The sequence below is a fragment of the Microchirus variegatus genome (assembly GCF_963457635.1).
Source record: "Microchirus variegatus genome assembly, chromosome: 16".
Taxonomy (NCBI): Eukaryota; Metazoa; Chordata; class Actinopteri; order Pleuronectiformes; family Soleidae; genus Microchirus; species Microchirus variegatus.
Window position 1 is genome coordinate 16907224 of NC_139817.1, and position 22005 is coordinate 16929228.

The 22005-nt window shown below is 42.1% G+C and overlaps 1 protein-coding gene across 1 annotated transcript in view; it reads left to right on the forward strand.

Moving 5' to 3' along the window:
- LOC310937894 (paralemmin-1-like) overlaps positions 1-22005 on the forward strand; it is a 58351-nt gene that overhangs the window by 26234 nt on the left and 10112 nt on the right. The window contains exon 3 of the mRNA XM_083902279.1: positions 13322-13443. Coding sequence (XP_083758405.1) covers positions 13322-13443 — 122 coding nt within the window. The remainder of the gene's footprint in view (positions 1-13321; positions 13444-22005) is intronic.

Genomic DNA, 22005 nt, shown 5'->3' on the forward strand with positions numbered 1-22005 from the left:
CCCACGGGACCACAGGGGCGGGACACTTTGGTGTGGCTAAAACACTCCGCCGGCTGCGTCAGGGATTTTACTGGGGGCGGGCCAGAAGGGACGTGGAGGACTTTTGCCGCCGCTGCGACCTCTGCGCGGCCTACAAGGGCCCCACAGACCAGTCCCGCGCACAACTTCAGCAACAGGCAGTGGGGGCTCCCATGGAAAGAGTAGCTGTGGACGTCATGGGCCCATTTCCCCGCACGGATACAGGCAACCGGTACGTTTTGGTCGCCATGGACTATTTTACAAAATGGCCTGAGGCATATGCAATACCAAACCAGGAAGCAGAGACAGTGGTTGACGCTCTCGTAGAGGGCATGTTCAGCAGGTTTGGGGCGGCAGAAACCATCCACAGTGACCAAGGGAGGAATTTTGAATCCCTGGTCTTTGCCACCATGTGTGATCGTATGGGCATGCATAAGACCCGGACCACAGCTCTGCACCCCCAGAGTGACGGCCTTGTCGAGAGGTTCAACAGGACCCTGGCAAAGCAGCTGGCAATCCTCACTGCGGAGCATCAACGTGACTGGGATACCCACCTACCCCTCGTCCTCATGGCCTACAGGTCTGCTGTTCAGGAATCCACCTCATGCACACCTTCCCTCCTCATGTTGGGGAGGGAGCTAAGGACACCGGCGGAGGTGGCCTTTGGAAAACCCCCTGATACCCCTGCTGTTCCTCCAGGGAGAGAGTACGCCAGGAGACTCCAGGATCGGATGGAGTCTGCCCACACCTTTGCCCGAGACCAGCTGGAGAAAGCGGGCATGAGACAAAGAAGGAACTATGACATAAGGTCAAAGGGGAGACACTTCCAAGCCGGGGAGCTGGTTTGGGTGTACAGCCCACGCAGGAAGAAGGGTCGGTGCCCCAAGTTGGATTGTCATTGGGTGGGGCCTTGCGAGGTGGTGGAGCGGCTGGGTGAAGTAGTGTACCGAGTCCAGCTGCCTGGAAAAAGGAAGAAGGTCGCACTCCACAGGGACAGATTGGCCCCGTACAGAGGAGACTCCCTCCCTACCCGAACGCCTGTACGGAGGGGCGAAAGCACAACCACTACCCACAGACACGCCCACGAGCCCCATCAAAGTCCCATTCCCCCTGCAAACAGTTCCCCAGAAACAGTGCCTGACCCCCCTGTTCACACTCCTCCTTTCCCCTTCCCGTCACACACACCTTTCGCTGCACAGGGGCGTAGCCCCATCCCCCAGGCAGAGGCGCCTGCATTCCCCACTCGGCCACGGAGACGTGGACGTCGGCCAGGCCATCTCAGAGACTTTGTGTAGTCCCTCGGGACGAGGGACTTTGTTGAGGGGGAGCTGTGTAATGAGCAGAGTTAATGTGTTCCTGTTATGTCGTTGAGTGTTATGCACTAATGTTACCAGCAGGGGTCAATGTTGTTCAATTGAGACTTAGTGGGGTGAGATGGCCTCGCGAGAGGGGGGGAAAAGAACGAGAGTTGGGACGTTGTTGTTGTTGTGCGGCTAAAGTGTTCGGCGTGGTCACGGCCAACAGTGATCGGAGTTAAAGCCTAAATAAATGCACAGAAGTTACCATCCAGTCGTCGCCTCCTTATTCTTCGCTGCCGCACTGGGGTGAGCGTTACAATATGAACCGTTTCTATATCAGTTCAGTCTGTGGGCTCCCGGCTGCCTCGCTGCGCTGGAGGAGAGACGGTGTTTGTGGGTGACAGCGGCTGGATAACCTGCCTTCACCAGCTGACTGACAGACATTTATACCAGAATAGCTTTAATACCGGCTGCATGAGAAGAAATCAACAGTGTTTAACTGATTAATTGACTTTTTTTCTTCGCCCAGGCAAAGCCGTGATCGTGCACCTATCTTTGGGAGAGGCGGAGGAGGGTGCCGTGTCTCGCCAAGCGTAGCGACAACAGTAGTGACAACACACTGGCGTGACAAATTTTTTTTTGGTTAGTTTTACAAATAAACTTACGACAGCAAGTGAGTAGTAGTAGAGGGAAGAAACCTTGATATCTGACATGGTTTGATTAGTTAATAGCGTGTAAAAATGTGTAAAAAAAAAAAAGTATAACAGCGGAGCTCCAGGGGGTGTGTGTGTGGTGCTTGTTGTATCCGCTCTGGGGCTCCAGGCAGGCGGGTAGGTGGTGGTCGTTGTCCCTACTGTGGAGCTCCAGGGTGTGGGGCAGGGAAATTTGTGAGAATGAAGAAAATAGCAAAGTTAAACTAATGTAAAACAGTAAAAAAAAAATCACTTCCGTCAAACCACTCCCGTCGTTTCGGTGTGTAAATACAGTTTTTAGGAAAAAAAATTAGGTATTGTCACGCCAGGGTGTTGGTCTCCGGGGCTGCAGCTGGATGCTCCTCCAGCGAGGCAGCCGGGAGCACACAGACTGAACTGATATAGATACGGTTCATATGTATAAAACACATAAACAGCGGGAGAAATGGTGGGCGTGAGTCTATATATTTAATAAAATGGAAATGTACTGTTAATCTCATAAATCTGCAACTTTATTTTCTCGTATATTTGACACTTTTAATGTCGTGAATCTGCGACTCCGAGCTGTCACTCAAAACTCAGCAGAGAGCTTCCTAAGCCCCGCCAACTCTAAGCCTTGTTTTCTTATCGATCGATTCGCTCGGTTTGCACAAGTTACAAATCCTTTTGCACCACTTATACCACCTAGCGAGGAAAAAAAAGTATCTGAAACTCGTAGAAGCAGATTCGAGCACTTGTATCAATTGACTTGTAGTTGTGTACCTGTAACAAGGATTTGTGTACCTGTAACAAGGATTTGTGTACCTGTAGTCCTATTTCATGTTAACAAGGTATAAAAAAAATATTTACAACTTCAACTTTACGGTTTACAAATGCACAAATATTGCAGATTTTGAAACACAGGTGTGTGAATGTGTTTTGCACCAACTGCACCGCAACTATTGGAGCAATAAGATTTGTGTACCTGTAACATGGATTTGTGTATCTGTAACATGGATTTGTGTACCTGTAATAAGGATTTGTGTACCTGTAACAAGGATTTGTGTTAACAAGGTATACCATTTTTTTTACAACTTCAACTTTACGGTTACACATTTGTGACTTTAATGTACAACTTCAACTTTACGGTTACGCATTTGTGACTTTAGTGTGCGCATGTGAAATCTACAGTTATGTGCTTGTGACTTTTGCACCAAATATACCTTCATATAATTCCTACATACTTGAGCTTTAAAGGGAGGAGCTAGACACACGACAATCCAATTATTGACACACAATAAATCAGAATTTCCGACTGATAATGACAAGAAAACACACAAAAAACAATTGTTTTAAATAAACCAAGCTAAATCATTGCATCCATACAGTACGGACCGTTTACTGTCAAGACAGAGATTAAATAGGTTGAATTTACTGATGGGTAGCGATGTGTCTGTTTACGTGGCTGATAAATGTGTCGCAGCCTTCACTCGCTGTGGTGGAAAAAAACCCAGGCCAGATCACGGTTTAACAGTTTCAAACTATACTGAATCACTTACTGCATTTTTAGTGTCTCTTCTCTACTATCTGTGTTGTGTTTTTGGATTATCATAGGACAAACAATCCCACGCAAAAGTGAAGAATATGCTAACGCAAAACTTCAATCCTTGTTCCTGTGAAGGCTTAGATTATAGTCTCATGTAAGACTGAAATTTAGAATTAAGACTGAGATTAACCTTCATTAAAAATCTGCACCAAAGACTCTGTAATACTTTAATGGTCCAACAACAAACAGACACAAATGGCTTTAATCTTTGTCCTCCTCCGTCGATATTTCCGTAAGTGGGTGTTTAAAGCTGGAAGACACCGGTGTGCGGGAATCAAACTCTCTTAATAAAATGATTTATTCATGCCAAATGTGTTTAAAGGGTTTAATTACAGAGCGGAAAGTTTTTTTCTTAAATTGCCTGTATTAAAAGAAGTGGCTGCTCTAGTGTAGTTTAATGCAGGGTAATGGTTACCCACAGCTGCTTCCACACCCACTGGGCATGTGTGCAGCATTTGGGTCAATGGGATTTTTCCACACAAATTCCCTTTGCTGCAGAAGCAATTATTAAAAACTCATGCAGGGACTTGATTAAACTGTGATTTAACTGTTTAGGTGTGATAACCACCGGACCTTGAGTTTACTTTTGATTAAGTGCTTTCTTCATTATTGAACTTTGTGTTTTTCTCATGGAATGTTGAGTTGACACTTCCTGGTTTTACTTGTGTCTTGCTAGTTTCTTGTTGTAGTTTGTAATTTATTCTTGAACTGGGAAGCACAGTTAGGACAAGGGCTGTCTCTTTTTATTCAAGATTTGGATACACATTAGGGGGAGAAAGCTTGTTTTGATTGTAAGGGTTTTTGTTTTTTGGGGGATTATAAATCACACACTGACAGCTAGAATAAGCTTAGCATTAGCTTAAGCTTCAGCCTACACTTTTACGGTCGATTCCACACCAGAGATGACAAATTACAAGCAAATGTGTGGACTCACCTGCTAGCTTAGCTGTTGGCTCCACTACACGAGGGTAGCTAATTATATGTGAACGTCTTTGAAGAGAAAAGGATGGCATGTAGAATTTGCTGTAGTGAACACAGGTGAAACACATGAAGGCGGGGAACTAGACAACAGGAAGTCAAGGTACAACATTGGACACTGCAAAATAAAACAGTGATTTATTGTAACTTTGTCATGTGGTGTAACTCTGACCTTGTCTGACCGATTCCTCAACAATTGAAAGGTTGAGGAAAGGTTGTGAATTATTGATTTGCGTGAAATGCATTCACCATGTGTTAACAGGTTGTGTTTAATTTTCAGTACTGCCCTTGTGATTTTTAATGTCTAATAAATCTCTGTTTACATGAAACACACTATTAGGAATTCTGTTTATGTGTGTTTTAGTGGGAAAGAAAAAAAGGGAAAAACATTCCTGTCAGCCAAAGGAAAAGTCAGATTTTCAATCTGGACGTGAAGATGGAATGGAGCAGTGTGTCTGCCAAAAAAAAAACCTGACTAAACCCCATTCATCTGTACACAAAACTACACACTTATGTGTATTAAAGTAACACACTGTTCCAGGTCAAGGCAAGAACAGTGTTTAGGAAAGGAAAGAAAGAAGGATTGAGAAGATTTAAGGGGATGGATGGACGTGTGTCACTCACATCATCTTACCTTCACCTTGAACCTTCTTTTAACATGTATCCGGCTGGTACTGGTGTCAGATTTATGGTCACAAACATCATTTGAGGTCGTCATCAACAATAACCACCAGCATGTTTGAAGACGCACAGACACACAAACAAGATTCCCCCTCACTTATTGACTCTAGTTTCTTGTCCCTATAATTATAGCTGCATTTCTGCCTCACTGACACTAACTCGAGCGGTTGAAGCCGCACAAAAAATAGCAAAAACGTAACAATGATGTGAAAACGAAATGAATGAAAGCTAACATATTTATAGCACATCAGTACATCATTGTGTCAGACTGACTTTTAAAGTGAGTTCTAACATTTCTTGGCCTGCATTCTTGGCAAACAAGATGGCGCCGCTGTGTGAGGCTGGCCGTCTACCTCTGCTACCACTTCTGTATATTGTCCTGTTTTTGTCGCTTGTATCTCACAAAGTGTCATCACTGCTGGTGTATGATCGCCTGAGTCTTTTAAATATCCGCGATTGTGTGGACAAACTACCGATCCAGGACTTTAATGGTCAGACGAAGCCACCGCCACCGGTTCTGGCGTCTGTACCCTGTTTCCTATGGCGTCTACCTGCTCGGTTGCTACGCAACAGCCGTCGTAGAAGACGGGGAAAGAGAGGTGGAGTACTATGCCGGTTGAGAGCTTACCTGGCTTCATCCTTCACATACAACCCTCGCCGTCCGCCGTCTGATCTCTCCTGGGATTGCGCCGGCTACGATATTCGTGGCTCCGCGATCTACTCCTACCGGTGCCTGCTGCCGGCTATACCGGAGGCCGGGCTTCCAGTTCCATGTCGCCGGCCCGTGAGGATCCGCAGACGGGGATGCGCACCGGAGAATCTCCGCCCGGTAAACCGGGCCTCCCAACTGACGGGTTGGCGTTTGGTTCGTATGGCGTTAATCAACGCCAGATCTGTTGTAAATAAGACTTTCATACTAAATGACTTTTTTACTTCACATTCCTTGGATTTTTTACTGCTGACTGAAACCTGGCTGAAAACGGGTGAAAACAGCGCGTTCTCTGAGCTCCTCCCACCCGGCTGTTCTTTCTACAGCTCACCGCGAGCTTCGGGCCGAGGAGGGGGTCTTGCTGCTGTGTTCAGGGACAGTTTTAAATGTCGGCTTCTTCCCACAGGTACACATTCCTCTTTTGAACTGCAATTGTTTGTGGTGGAGTTTGAAAGTCCTGTGTTGCTGTTGTCTATCGCCCTCCGAAATATAATAAGAACTTTATTCATGAGTTTTCTGAGTTTCTGGCAGAAATTCTCCCAAAATATGATAAACTTCTGATCTGTGGGGATTTTAATGTCCATGTTTGTTGCACATCTGATCAGTTCGCCACTGACTTCAAAAGCTTGTTGGCAACTTTTAATTTAATTCAATCCGTGGATAAACCAACGCACCATCTTGGGCACACCTTGGACCTTGTTATTTCGTCTGGGCTCTCAGTCTCTCTCAAAGAGATATCTGAGACTGCAATCTCAGATCATTTCCCTATTGTGTTTGAACTAATAGCCCCCCAAGCAATTGGTAAACCTCCTGCTCCATCCCATCGGCGGCGCATCATCACCTCCTCCACAGCTGTTGAATTCACTGCTGCCTTCAATGACTCACAGTTTTTTACCTTGAACGGTCTGGCTTCCCCGTTTTGCCCTAATGAGTTCCTTTCCATCTTCCACTCTACCTGCTCTCGAATTCTGGACTCTGTTGCCCCTCTTAGGCAAAAATCTGCCAAGCCAAGAACAGATCCCTGGTTGAATGACACTACCCGGGCCGCCAGGCAGCGTTGCAGGCAGGCAGAACGCAGATGGAAGAAGGACAAACTGCATGTGTCTCTGGAAATGTTAAGGACCTGTCTTAGTGACTATCAGAGGGCTGTACGAGAAGCGAAGTCTCAGTACCTCTCTAATATTATTTCTGCCAGCAGTCATTGTCCCAAGGTGTTATTCGACACAATTAATGCTGCTGTTAATCCACGCATTTCTGCTGTGACTGATGTCTCAATTGCCGCCTGTGAAAATTTTCTCTGTTCCTTTGTTGACAAAGTTGATTCTGTCAGAAAAAACACCAGTATAGGTGTCTCCACGAGTTTTAACAAGGATTTGCTTGCCTCCCCAACCCATTCTGCTGTGTTAGACCAGTTTGAAGTGGTTTCTCTCTCCTCTCTCGGTAACGTAGTGAAATTTTTGAAACCTACGAATTGCCCATTGGATATTGTCCCTGCCAAAGTACTGCAAATGGCTTTTAACACTGTGGGGCCCAGTCTACTGATTTTTATCAACTCCTGCCTTAGATTAGGAACTGTCCCAGTTGCTTTTAAACATGCTGTGGTCAGGCCTCTTCTTAAAAAGCCTAATCTTGACCCCTCAGTTTTATCTAATTTTAGACCTGTTTCCCATTTGCCCTTTCTCTCCAAGGTTTTAGAAAAAGTTGTTTTTATACAATTACAGTCCTTTTTGGAAGACAACTCTATTCTGGAGAAATTTCAATCTGGTTTTAGGTCTCGTCACAGTACTGAGTCTGCACTGTTAAAAGTGCACAACGATATTGCGCTGTCTGTGGATGCCAAGAGCCCTGTTGTCTTAGTGCTACTTGATCTCACAGCAGCCTTTGACACGGTGGACCACTCAGTCCTCCTGTCACGTTTAAATAATTACGTTGGCATCCACGGCACTGCACTAAGGTGGTTCACATCGTACCTGTCCTGCAGGACCTTCTCTGTTATGGTTGGTGATCTGTCTTCTTCCAGTGCTCCTCTCTCCTGTGGAGTCCCACAAGGTTCTATTCTTGGCCCCATACTCTTTTCATTATATATGTTGCCACTTGGGTCAATTATAGCCAGGCACAACCTATCTTTTCATTGCTATGCAGATGATCTACAAATCTACCTGCCAGTGAAGCCTAACAGCAACAGCGCACAATCCTCCTTGTCTAGCTGTCTTGCTGACATTAAGCAGTGGTTGGCCCAAAACTTTCTTAATTTAAACAACGAGAAAACGGAATGTATTGTGTTCGGGGATACTGTGATGGATGGCTTTGGCTCCTTGTCCTCAAAACTCAGTCCGAACATCAGGAATCTGGGAGTGACCTTTGACAGTCATCTGAGGTTTGATAAACAAATTAGTTACGTTGTCAGGACTAGTTTTTTCCAGTTGCGTCTGCTGGCCAAAGTTAAAGCGTTTTTAAGCCGTCACGACCTTGAGAAAGCCATACATGCGCTAATCAGTTCCAGATTAGACTACTGCAATGCACTGTATGTTGGCATTTCCCAGACTTCTCTCAGTCGCCTTCAACTTGTTCAAAACGCTGCTGCCCGTCTTTTAACCAACACTAATAGAAGAGAGCACATCACCCCTGTTCTTCACTCTCTCCATTGGCTTCCAGTCTCTTTTAGAATCGATTTTAAACTTTTAATGTTTGCCTTTAAAGCTCTTCATGATCTTGCCCCATCTTATTTATCTGAGCTTTTAACTGTTCGTGATCCGGGTAGAGCTCTGAGGTCAAACAACCAAATGTTGCTGGAAGTGCCCAGGTCAAAATATAAACACTGGGGTGATCGAGCCTTTGCTGTTGCTGCTCCCAGGCTCTGGAATAAACTCCCTGTTGAGATGCGTCTTATCTCTGACCTGGGCCTCTTCAAATCAAGGCTAAAAACCTATTTATTTAGGATGGCTTTTAATACCAAGTAGTATGGTGACACTTTTTATCTTTTGTCTTCTTATCTTTTATCTGATTCTATCTTATTTTATTTTGCACTATTTTATTGTTTTTATTGTTTTTAATTACTTTTATGTGTTTCCTCTTTATTTATTTATTCCTTGTAAAGCACTTTGGATCACCGAAAGGATTGTTGTAAAGGGCTGTATAAATAAAGTACATTTACATTTACAAAGTACATTTACATTTTAGATACATGGAATAAGAATTCCTGGATCTCAGTTGCCTCCAGGTCATAGGTGAACATATTTACCCAAAGATTACCTTGATAGAATGTCGACTAAAAGACTGTGCACTTGACTTATCTTCACCTCTTCACCACACTAGTACCTGGCAACTGTCCTTGACCTGCCAACTCTGGACGCTCCGTCAAACATAGCCGCTAACGTTGGTCTCCTTCTGACAATGTTGACCTGATGTTCCACAGCTTAATGTGGGTTCTTTGTCTTGTTTTGTTTTCGAGGTAGACAGTAATAGGAAAGAAAAATAACAATCCAGCCACTATTTATCAGCAGGGACTTCCACCTCATAGGACCTTAATGCTGAGCTGGTGAAGAAGGTCCAGCATTAGACTCTACATCCTGAGAGTTCTCATGGAGAAAAACAACCTGCTGGTGTCCTTCTACGGCTGCTTGTACTGCGTTTCTCTTCTTATCTTTTCTTGTTCTCTTCTCTCTCTGGAATAACTTTTGAACAGTTTCTGCTGCCTTGGAAGAATCCAAAACATTCTGCAGGATTCATCAGACAATGGTCTAAATCTGGTGAAAACACAGACTAAAGAGAGTTTTTTTTAATTAATATATACCTGGTCAGTCCAGGTGGGGCCAGGACGTTCATCAGTGTTTGATTATGTCAGTCAGAGTGCCTTTGCCAATTCTGAAAGAAAAAAAAAATTATACTTTATCACTTCATCACTGAATCAGTATAGATTGATCAGTAGTATTGCTTGAATTATGTGTGAATGCCACACCTTTATGTACATGAATCGCACGTGTAATTAACATGTTCATCACACATTGTGTTAATCACGTGTGATTCATGCATACAAAGGTGTGGCATTCACACATCATTCAATGCAATGTTAGGTTTCGAACACGGGAGTTTCGTCTCAAAGCATAAGAATTGTAATAAGAACCTGCGGGTGTACAAAATCTCAAAGAGGGCCATGACATGCTCCCCTTGGGACTTATAATACGCTCATCTGACCGAACAAAAGTTTCGAAGTGCATATTATTTTTAACACGCCAATAGTAAGCTAACCAATCTCTAGTATAGCTAATAACCGTTATGGCAACATAATGTTCTGAAACGCACCAGAAGAAAGTTATTCTTGCACAGCAGAGGTCATATGCTCCCGTACATATCGATCAGATGATTGTAGCTTATAATACGATCATCTGATCGAACACAAGTTTTGATGTACGCATCATTCTCATTGTAATAATACAGTACCGAGCTAGCAAGCTACGCAAGCTAGCAAGCATAGCTAATAACAATGTAGCCAAACGGCGTTATGAAATGCACAGTGGATTATTAAAAGACAGCGTCCCTATGTGCGTCTGTATGTGACTTTGAATGAACACTAACATAAATATATAACAACGTTAATGAAAACTCACCCCATACAATAACAAGAAAAAACGTCCCTGTATGTGACTGAATACTAAGGTTATGTATATGAAAACTCACCCATGAGAAAATAGAGCGTTGCTGGCGTCACGTCATCATCTCAGGCAACTACTGTGTCTGTCCTGCTCTCTTTCAGCCGCTGAATAATCCATCTGTTTGTTGTTTTTGGGACGATGAAGTCTGCTAACACGTTAGCATAAAGATCGCTAGCTTAAAATGCTAACAGTCCACACACCAGCAGTCTCTGTGCTTTCTCTGTCCTTGTGAAGATGTTCAGCCACAGACAATTATTGTCCTGTTCTCCTTGCCTTCCTGTGTTCAACAAAGCTTTGATGACGACTGCTTTGATGACAATCACGCTTTAATTTTGCACTGCACACACACACATACAACTGCTGGAAATTTCCAGACACTCACTCTCTCCCTCTCTCTCTGTACGTGCATATTAATTAGCCATGTGTATTCTCCGTGATTGTCAGCTGATTGGCTGAATAAACAACAAAATCTCTGGAATGTGAGATCGCCACACCCAAATTAGGAATGATTCACAGCGATAAAACAACCTTAATTCAAACACAAAGTTTATGGTTTTAAGACCCACAATACTGTAATTTGAAGCATGTAGTGGCTTCTTCAAAACTTCAACTTGTGTAATTTTGAAAAAAACGGAAATCCCTAATTTTGAAAAAAAACAACTTTTTTCTGTTTTTAATCGTTTTGAGCTTTGCCGACTTGTTCCCGCTTGGTCAGTGGCGGGTCACATTTATTCTATTCAATGAAGTATGCATGTAATAATTTGGTCTTTGTAGCCTTTTGTATAAATGCAAATGACAAAGAACAACATCCTTTCTGGTATGTGAAGGCCACCATAGTTACCTTTGTTACTGCAATATGCCGTCTCACCAACAGAGGTCATTAATTCAAACACACTGGACCTTGAAAGTCAGTGGCGACATCAAGTTAAGTCTAAATTGAGTCCAGTTGACTTACACAAACAAACCCAGTGACACAAACAAACCCAGTTGCCACATTCTGACAGCACATGGTAAAATGCTGAGGAATCATTTTCTGCAGAGCTCAGTGTGTGTGTGTGCGTGTTTAAACTCCAGTTTGACAGTAAACAGCCAAAAGGTGAAGCTTAAGTGTCGCTAACTCTCGACTCTGTTGTGGAAACGAAACAGAGTTGGAGACGTTAGTGAGCGTAAACCACAGATGATACGACTGATACTTTCATGCATGTCGTCTTTTGTGCTCTTGTGATAATGATGGGGCCACTTCCAAAAAATGCGTTTATACGTCCAACTTAGTCATAAAGTGAGAGGAAAAGTTTCTTTTTAGCCTATTTCCTGTTGAAATTGACAGTTTTACGGGGTCCTCAGGTGCCGCCTGGAAAACAGATTATTTCACTTAACTCTAACCTCTTTTTCTTCTTACTCAGCCATGAAACGATCGCTTCAGAATTTCTTTTACTCTGTGTTAAAATAAAATCTAATAGAAAAGCAGACGTTTCCCCTCTCATGAAATTTCTAAGAAAATGAGGAAGAGTTAAGGCCACATTATACTTCTCCGACTGCGTAATGCGTTATCCGTCTGCGTCACCACGTAGACCACTCGAGCCTTTATACTTCTGCGTCGTGGTGACGGATAGGCGCTGCAATTTCCTGCCCGATCAGTAGGGGTCGCTGCGCAAGGTTGTTGTGCTTTTGGCTACAGCGAGCAATGGCGTCCGAGGGAGAAAGACTGTTGTTGTTGAAACAGCGGCCGTTTGTCACTTTTCTGTGATAAGATAATTTGAGGCGAGAAATTGGCCATTTAGAGTCTAAACATGTGCTGTGTGTGTTAAGATATGACGTATTTATAGTTCGGCAGCGACGAAGTTGGCGGTCTTCAGCTCCGCCCTCTGTGGACGCTCGCTGCTCACTGTGAGCCGGCACAGAGCAGCTTTGCTCGGCCTGTCCTGAGGACCAATCGCAGCTCTTGCCGTCTCCGTTGTCCCTTGACGGAGTGACGGACACTTAAAAAATATTCCGTGCACCCGGAGACGACGCAGAGGCTCTTCGACAGGTTCTGCGTCGACGCAGAGGACTCTGCGTAGCCTACGCAGATCACTTTACGCAGGAGTATAAATTGGGCTTTAGCCTCTTAAGACTGAACATCATGACGATGAAGTATTGCCTTATTCCCCTTTTTTTTTGGCAAACAGTAGTAGTAGAGTTAATGTGTTTGTATATAAGAACTACTGGGGCTGCTGTGTTTGTGCTTAGCAGACACCTTGTAAATCTCCCACAGATTTGAGTCAATAATAAAACTGTTAATAGAGTCTAACGTTACACCACGACAGGCTAGTCGAGGAGTGATGAGCTGGTGTCGATCTGACTTAATCAGACCTGACTGATGGAGCTTTTGTGCGTATACAGCAGCAGCGCACAGGCGGGCGGAGACCAGACGTGTATACTGACCAAACTGCTTAGTATATTTAAGAATTTACTGACTCAAACTTTAACCTACCTGTGCTGCCACATTGTTAGTTTGCCGTTTGTCAAAACATAAAAAAAGATCACTTCCTGTGTGCAGAAATGGAATGTCACGACTAAATCTAAACATTCCTCTGCTGAGAAACGCAGAGAGAGTCACGTAAAGTTGTTTAGACTTGACACTGCTTTGATCGTAACAGACATTTGTTTACGTTTAAAAAGTTACGTACGACAGCTTTAAGTGTGTGTGTGTGTTTTTGTCTCCTCAGTCCAAAGCCATGCGGGAACGATGGCTCCTCCAGGGAATGGGAGCGGGGGTTGAGGAGGCTCGACGGAAACAGCTGGAGCTGGACGAAGAGCAGGGGAAGACGCTGGAGCTGCTGATACACAGGTACATTGTTTACCGTTTACAACACATGTGCACAGTAAAAACTGATCTCACATCTGTTTTTGTTACCACACATCTGCTTTTCCCCATTCCCTCATTCAGTGTTGTCAGTTCCAAACTGAATAGACATATTTTCAAAAAAAAAAAAAAGAAATACCAATCAAATTTTCCTCTTCTTCTTGGCTTCTGTCTTTGTAGTCGTACATCCCAGTCGTCTGCACTGGCACACTGGCATGGAGTTGTAGATAAAGTTTATTGGCTGATTTGTGTAAAATTTTGCAGCGTACAACAAGGTACAACAAGCTTGGCCTGTAACACTCATCACGTTAGCAATTAGCCGTGCTAGCAAGGCAAAAGTCAAGCTACAACCGCAACTTGACTTAACTGTACAAAGAAAATGTGTGAGTGTAACTTGATTTGTGCTCTGGAATCTAACAATTTTGTAAGTTTAGACTAAAATCTCATCTAAGTGCCAGTGGAAAACTAGAAACTAAAGTGGCTTTTCCGGGACCGTATCTATGTTCCCGGGGTCCTATGTTCCCCGGGTCCTATGTGCCCCGCTTTGTATGTGACCGGGGATCATAGGACCCTTTCTCTAAAAAAAACATAGGAACTTTTTTTAGAAAAAGGGTCCTATGTTCCCCGCTTTCACTCAAAAGGACCCGGGAAAATAGGACCCTACCCCTTACCCTAACCCCAACCCCAACCCCAACCCTAACCCTTTACCCTGGAGCTCCACACCCAGGCTTCCTGAAAGAGGGGAACATTGTACCTTTTTTGGGAAAAACGGGGAACATAGGTTCCGGGGAACATAGGTACAACCCCGGCTTTTCCCACGATATAGTCAAGCTAGCTACTAAAATGTGACATCTACAGACATCGAGTCATGAGTGAACAATGCCGAAGTGTCGATTAAAGTTGAAAAGACTTAAAACATCCTGAAAATGTTTGTTAATCTCCAACATTTAACAATGTTTAAAATATCAATAGTCTGGTGTATTTAGTGACAGTGCTGCTGAAAGCCGCTGATCATGATCTGAATCACAACGTTGTATTTATTTTAGTTCAGTTCTGAACTAACTGATTCTAATGATTCACTTACAGCCAAAACAATTGCTTTACAACTTGTGTCACGTATAAAACTCAGAGGTTGGAGAGTTTCAGGGGCGTCACTGATGGAGGAAGAGGGTGAGATACAGATAAGGTGGAAAAAAGACAAAACATAAAACCCCAAAAAGAGAGTAATTCTGATACTTCCTGCGTTTGTGTCCCTGGGAGGAGCTTCCTGACTCTCCCACCGAGCATCACTGTGAGATCACTCACTCACTCACTCACTCATACCCCCAATGAAGATGAGATCATTGGTGAATTAAGTGACAGGAAGATCTCAACGCTTCAGTTTCCACAGAACCAAAAAAAGCATTGTGATGATAATAACCACACAGCAGCGATTGAGCTATTTACACTTGTATGGAATCAGGGATTGGTTTTCCAGTAGCTTCCTTAGCACTTTGGGATGTGTTCCTTATAAGAAATGGTGGCGCAAATCATTGCAGTGTGTGATTTAATCAGCTCCGTGTGCTGTGTGATGTTCCAAACATTTGCTACCATGGAACCAAACAAGCTTTAGGAAGTCAAATTAGGGGTAAAGAGTGCACAGGATGTTCACACGATAGAGTTAAATTGATTTAATGTCATATTTATGTCAGTATGTCATATAATTCTCTGTTGCAGTTTGGTTTTCTTACAGAAAAACACAACAGTCTGCTTTAAATATACTCTTTTAAATTGTTCACCACATTTGTGCTGAAATTTCTTCCATGTGACTCGTTTGCTTTTCCAACCATGAGGGTGTTGAAAGCCATTGTTTGGTGTGGAAACCTCACAGTAAACAGCTCTGACCGTTGTGTTTTTTAATATTTACAGGAGATTAATATATTTTTCTCCTAAGGGGAATTGTAGTTAATTGATATCGAGTGAGAAAACACTCAATAAATGAATAAATAGATTACTTTATTTGGATTGTGTCTGCACTGTGGTCTATTTGGAGATAAAAGGCCTGAGAAGAAAGATTTTCTCCTCTCGGTTTGATCGATGGTGACTCCACCTCCTCGTTTATCAAACCTCTCCATGAAAGGCTGTACTGTAAATTATCACCAGCTTCTTTCTTTTTCCTTTTTTAAATAACATCAACATTGAGCAGTGTCTGTGTGTAAACAGAGCAGCAGTGAATGGTCTGTGTTGTCGAGCAGAGGACAGTTGTGATTGTTTGAATCACTTCATTCAGCCGCCGCTCAATAGACCTCACTGTCTGGAGAGCGAGATGGTGGCGTTTTGTGGTTTTAATTAATTGCGAAAAGCGAAAATCATAACGATAACAGTGAAACACCAGTTTATGGTGTGGTTTCACTCGGTTTGTTTTTTTTGTTTTTACATTGTGGGCCTCACTGTGGTGAAATCTTACTTCACTTAGTTCCTTAGGTTATGTCAGTAAATTAAAAACAAACTGAAATGGTTCAATCTGCTCACTATCCACTTTATTAGGTACACTTGGTCTACTGTTCTTTAACAGAAACATCTGATCAGGCAGTCACATGGAAGTAACTTAAGCATGTATGGTCAAGACGACCTGTTTAAGTTTAAACTGAGCATCAAAGTAAGGGGAAAATGTAATTTAAGTGACTTTGAACGTGGCAAGGCTGTGAGAATTTAAGAAAATGCTAATCTACTGGGATTTTCATGCAAAACTATGACAAGATGTCACAGAGTATGGTCTAAAAAAGTGGGCAGCAAAAAAATCAAGAGGTCAGAGTCGAATGACCGTACTGGCTCGAAATGACGGAGAGGCAACTGTGAACTGATATAAAGAAAGAAATCTGAACATTGTTGTCAAAGCCATGAAGCAGACGGACAGCAGCAGCAGAAGTCCACACTGTGTGCTACTCCTGCCACTGTACCTAATAAAGTGACCAGTTTATTGTTAATGCACTGAATTCTGCAGACGTTTAGACAGGAAAAGCAGTGAAAAAGTGTCACTGATAGTGAAAGTTAAAGGACACGAAAAATAAATCATTATTTGCACCTGTGGACAACGATAATGTGAATTAACTCTGTTTTTCCAAACCTGAGCTTCTCAAGTCAAAAGGATTTGTTTGCGCAGTCGGTTATAAAGTCTCCCAACTTTTAACGCGGGCGTTCATATAATGTTTGTCCGTCTTCACAGACCAAACGTTCACTGCAACTCAGATAACCAGACATTTTCTCCCTTAAAGGGATACTTCACTGATTTGCATGTGGCTTCGTATTGCTAGAATAGGGGTAGTATTTTTTAGAAAATGTGCTTCCCTCCCGCAGTTTTTCACTGAGCTGTAAAGAATCCGTTTTCCCTTTTCCAAGAGGACCCTAACACACGTGACAAACCAACGCGTCATTTGACGCGATTGTGTCACGTGTGTTAGGGTTCTTAGTTTCAGTGTTGAAACTACAACTCTAGTTCTGCACTTTTTAGACTCACCCACAGGGGGACGAGACTTCCCTTCAAATATCAACATTTTGACGTTTTCATTGCAACACTTGCTAACTTTGCAGTGCCACCTAATTGACAAATAAGGTTTCCCGTTGAATGTCTCACCTGATTCGAATACTACAGCTTCTCACCTTCCCAGTTATGCCCCATATGTCCATATTTACTGTGGAATTTTGGAGAAAATCCATTTCAAAAATCATAATTTTGACGTTTTTATTGCAACAATTGCTGAATTTGCAGTGCCACCTAATGGACAAATAAGGTTTCTCGTTGAATGTCACACATTATCACTGGGAAGGCTGTAGTATTCGAATCAGGTGAGACATTCAACGGGAAACCTTATTTGTCCATTAGGTGGCACTGCAAAGTCAGCAATTGTTGCAATAAAAACGTCAAAATTATGATTTTTGAAATGGATTTTCTCCAAAATTTCACAGTAAATATGGACATATGTATGTGTTGTATCAGTAACAATATAACAGTTTGTATCAACAATATCCCCCTGACAGAACTAAAAAGATATCAAAATTAGTAATGATTAAATATTAAAATGAGTAAATATTATTGAATGCTGTTCTTCTAAAGTGTTTAATTTGTGTTTTTTTTTAATAAATACAAGTGTTTTTATCTATTGTATGTGTATGCACCTGTATATGCTGGCAAGTATTTTTGAAAAAAAAACAAACAAAAAAAACACCCCGAGCAACAGCCGTGTGCTCTGCAGAATAGCTCGCCACCCAGTGGCCGAAACTTGCATTTTTTAAGGTGGAACGGAAACTTAAAGAGAATCGGAGGCGAATGTGGGGCCAACTTCAGCGTCATGCTAGTTTCCAGGTTTGTCTTCGGTGACTTCTACAACACTCCAAACAAGCTTAGCATAGCTTAGAATCTCTGAGAATGGGAACTTACTGCTTGTCCTTTCCTTGTTTTTACTGCACGTCCCGGTATAATTTAGCACAATAGAGAACAATCCTGTGTAACCTATATTTGATGTATCTGCCAACTAAGGCTTTTCCCCTCGGGATTTGTGCTGTGTGTCACGCTGTCTGCTCATGGACACGTCTGTTTCTCTCGGAGCCAGGTAGATGGCGGAACTTCTGCCAGCGAAGTCACGGAGGAAGCGAGCGCCGTGCATTCTGGGAGTTGTTGTCTTTCGTGTACATGAGCGATAAATACATTTTTCTGCATTTCTCAGCCAAGAAGGCACTTGCTTCAAATATTATTTCACATTTATACTACATAGATGACCTAGTTTTAATAGATATCCATCTTCTCAACGGTGAAATATCCCTTTAACTTGTACACATAAGTCTATCAAGAAACAAAGAAGGTGAAACGCGATGAAGAAAACACAAACTAAACACTCCTGACTCTGACTGCACTCACATTAAGATTAACTGACGCAGGCAGTGAAAGGTGAGCTTGTGGTTAAATACTGAGGAGTCTTAACTGAAACTAATTGAGGATTAGCAGCTTGTCTCAAAAAGGGTGGGAAAAAACAGGAAGTGGTGTGATTTGAATGTGGGTTGCCAAAATAAAAGAGGAAATTACATTTTTTTTTCTGGAAACTGCTTGAAGAGGGGTTAATCTGTCTGGGATTAAACTGTTAAACCCTTATAACAAAGTTGTGTTTACTGAATTATCTTGAAAAGTGGAAGTGGAAAGGCCAAAAAAATAATTGTTCACATTTGAAAATGATCAGTGTGTGTGTGCGTGCGTGCATACAAACATTTTTACGAGAGGGTGTGGCATCTATATTTTCGCTCTGTGGCACACCATGTTAGAATATCTTGTTATCCAGAGTCTGATAGGGACAGAAGTGAAGAGTTACTATGGGTGTGTGTGTGTGTGTGTGTGTGTGTGTGTGTGTGTGTGTGTGTGTGTGTGTGTGTGTGTGTGTGTGTGTGTGTGTGTGTTATTGAAGTGGATTTCCTACAAAATATGGCTTCTGTCCACTCCACACTGTCCCACAGTTGCTTATTATGGCTGTTAGACAAGTGGAGGCTTAGACGTCTACGCTCGACAAAAAGAAGCACAAACAGCTGTGTTTTGTCAGAACAGAACAAATGGAGCTTTAAAAAAAAGGAAAAAAGAACAATAGTCCCTTTCATAATATCTGTGTAATACGTTAACTTAATAGAAAACACATTTTAGCCAACAGAGACACACAAGGACAACAGCGGCGTCTTTGTGTGCTGCGTGCTGTCGACCTTAAACTGGAAATGTGTGTGTGTGTGTGTGTGTGTGTGTGAGAGAGGAAGTGAACAGTGAGAGCTTTGTACTGTATGTCAGCTCACTGAGTGTGGACAGACAGAGAGAAATGAGGCAGTTTGTTTGGTTCTTTTCTTCTTGTTTTGACCCAGTTTGATGAAGAAGAAGAAGAAACGGTGGCGGCCATTGTGTGCTGACTTTGCAGAGTGTGTGGCTCTGCAGCAGCAGTGGTAGTTTTACAGATTTCACTATGATTACATGGACAGGCAAAGTAAACACAGATACACATGCAGAAGCACGTCCTCACAACCATGTGTGTGTGTGTTTGTATGTGTGTGTGTGCGTTTATTCTAGAAATTAGCAGAGACACAAACAAAAGTATATTAATATGATTTATATAGGGGATATTAACTTTGTCCTACAATAGCAAAATAAATCACATTTATAATAATTTGTTTTATTTGTGTGCTGTAAGACTATCATATAAGGCTCAGCACTGACACATATTCCTCCACAGTGGATCAATAACAATTTAATTTACTTTAATCTAAGTATCAATCACAAACCAGAGCAGGAAAAGACAAATGGAGTGTGAGTGGACGAGGACGAGGACAAGATCCAGAAGCTTATCTTCATATCACAGATGATTTTATTTGCACTTCAAACAAAAGTGGAGACAACTGCTTTTTTTTAACCATGAAGACACCGTTGTGTTTGGACAGAAAAGTCACATCAAACGCTGTCTCAGTTTACAGGAAATGTCAGAGCTCAGTTTGTGTTTGAACCGCTGTACATTTGGTATCTATTTTCATGTCAAAACAATTTTTCTTTTCATACATGTGGAGCAGAGATGATAGTGTGGTGTGTCATGGTCATTCCCACCAACAAAGCACACACACACACACACACACACACACACACACAAACATGATCTGCCTTTTTTCCCTTTAATAGAAACAGAAAATAGAAATAAAAGACTCACTCAACTCACTGCTGAGATGAATAGGAACACATCACATCCTTTAATTTTTGCCTTGTAGGCTTTAAAGTTTAAACAATGGGGGCAGAAGAAAGCGTACGCATATATATATATATAAATATACCTTCAGCAGCAACGGCGGCAACTGCCCAAGAGTGTCTGGTTACCTCACAGCTCACACATACCATCCTCATGTGAAGTGACTTAAGTCAATGCTCATGTGCAGCGCCTATTATTTATTTCAGGGTGAAATGTTGCTGTCAGAATCCTAATCCTCACAATCTGGATCATGTTCAAGAAAAACAGTTTTACCACAGTCACATGTAGTGCACTTTTTTTCTTTGTTTCTGACAAACACACACACACACACACACAGTGTTGGGGAGTAACGAATTACATGTAACGATGTTATGTAATTTAATTACATAATTTACATAATTGTAATCAGTTACCTTACTGGGAGAAAATATGTAATTAAATTACAGTTGTTTTTGGAAATTTCAATGATAACAACTTAAGTTACATTTGAAAAAAAAATCGCCACAAACGCTCGGATTTATTAGTTTTTTCTTCCCTATGTATTCATGTTTGTTTTTAGTTTTTTTCAAATCAACATCCTCCTTCCAAAACTGACGCTTGTGATTAGCTCTCTCTGGTCATGTGCCATTCGACTCAACCGACAAACTGTACGGCGGCAGTCAGACTCAGCAGCGATTATGTCGGCAGCACACAAGATGTTCCTGGGCTGGAAATACAAAAAACACTTCATACAGACAGAGCAGAACCTGGTCCCGACCAGTTTAATCATAACATCGGATATAAAAGCGCCGCTGTTTCACTATTGAACTCATTTACAGCTGGTGTCACCAAAGTCCAGTTCAATGTAGAGCTGTCAGAAATTAAAATCAGCCTCTTGTCATATTTGCAGCAACACTTTTGCTTAAGGCTTTTTTGTATTGCTCATACTCTCTCCATTAAAACAACCTGCTCCTCCATTTAGTGAGGAAGTGAGCCTCCTTCACAGTACAGGCCTAAGGCCTAAGGTCAGACTCATAAGGTTAAAAAGTCTTTAAAGAGTCTTTTATGATGTTGTTTTTATATAGTCTTAAGTACTGCTGAAAGGTTTATCACACTTTAGGTCTTAAAATGAGAAAATGGTTAACAGTTGAGAGATTTCATTCAAAATTAAGAAAAGTTATCAAAATGTAATCAAATATAATTAGTTACATTACTTTGAGAAAGTCATTGAAATAATTACACTACTATTACATTTTCAACAGGGTAACTTGTAATTGTAACCAACTACATTTCCAAAGTAATCTTCCCAACACTGCACACACATTCTTGTACTTGTTGCATACTGAGGACTGGGTTGCTGACAAAGTGAGGACCAGCATTTCCACTTTATAAATCAACACAATTACAAATATCTACTTCATGAATGACATCTACAAAGAACTACTGGTTGTAGTACCATAAAATGCAGGTGGAGCCCCAGAGCAAAAAGGGCTGGAAAACTTTTTCGATTTTTTATTATTATTATTTTTTTGGTACAAAATTTTACTAAAACATCATACTTATACTATGTCTACCAAAATTCAGATTTTTAAACTGTCACTTTCTGCCACTGATTAAAACGCTGCTGCTCCATCAGCTCCACTTCTGACACTTGACCATTAGAGGGCGCCAGACACAAGTACAGTATGACCACTGTGTTCACCTCTTTAACTGAAACAGCAGCCACTTTATTAGGTACAGTGTCACCTGGTGTCTTCTGCTTCATAGTCAGTGTGGTGTTTGACCTCTGATCTGAGCATCATCCAGGCATTTTTACCCAGAAAACTCTCTG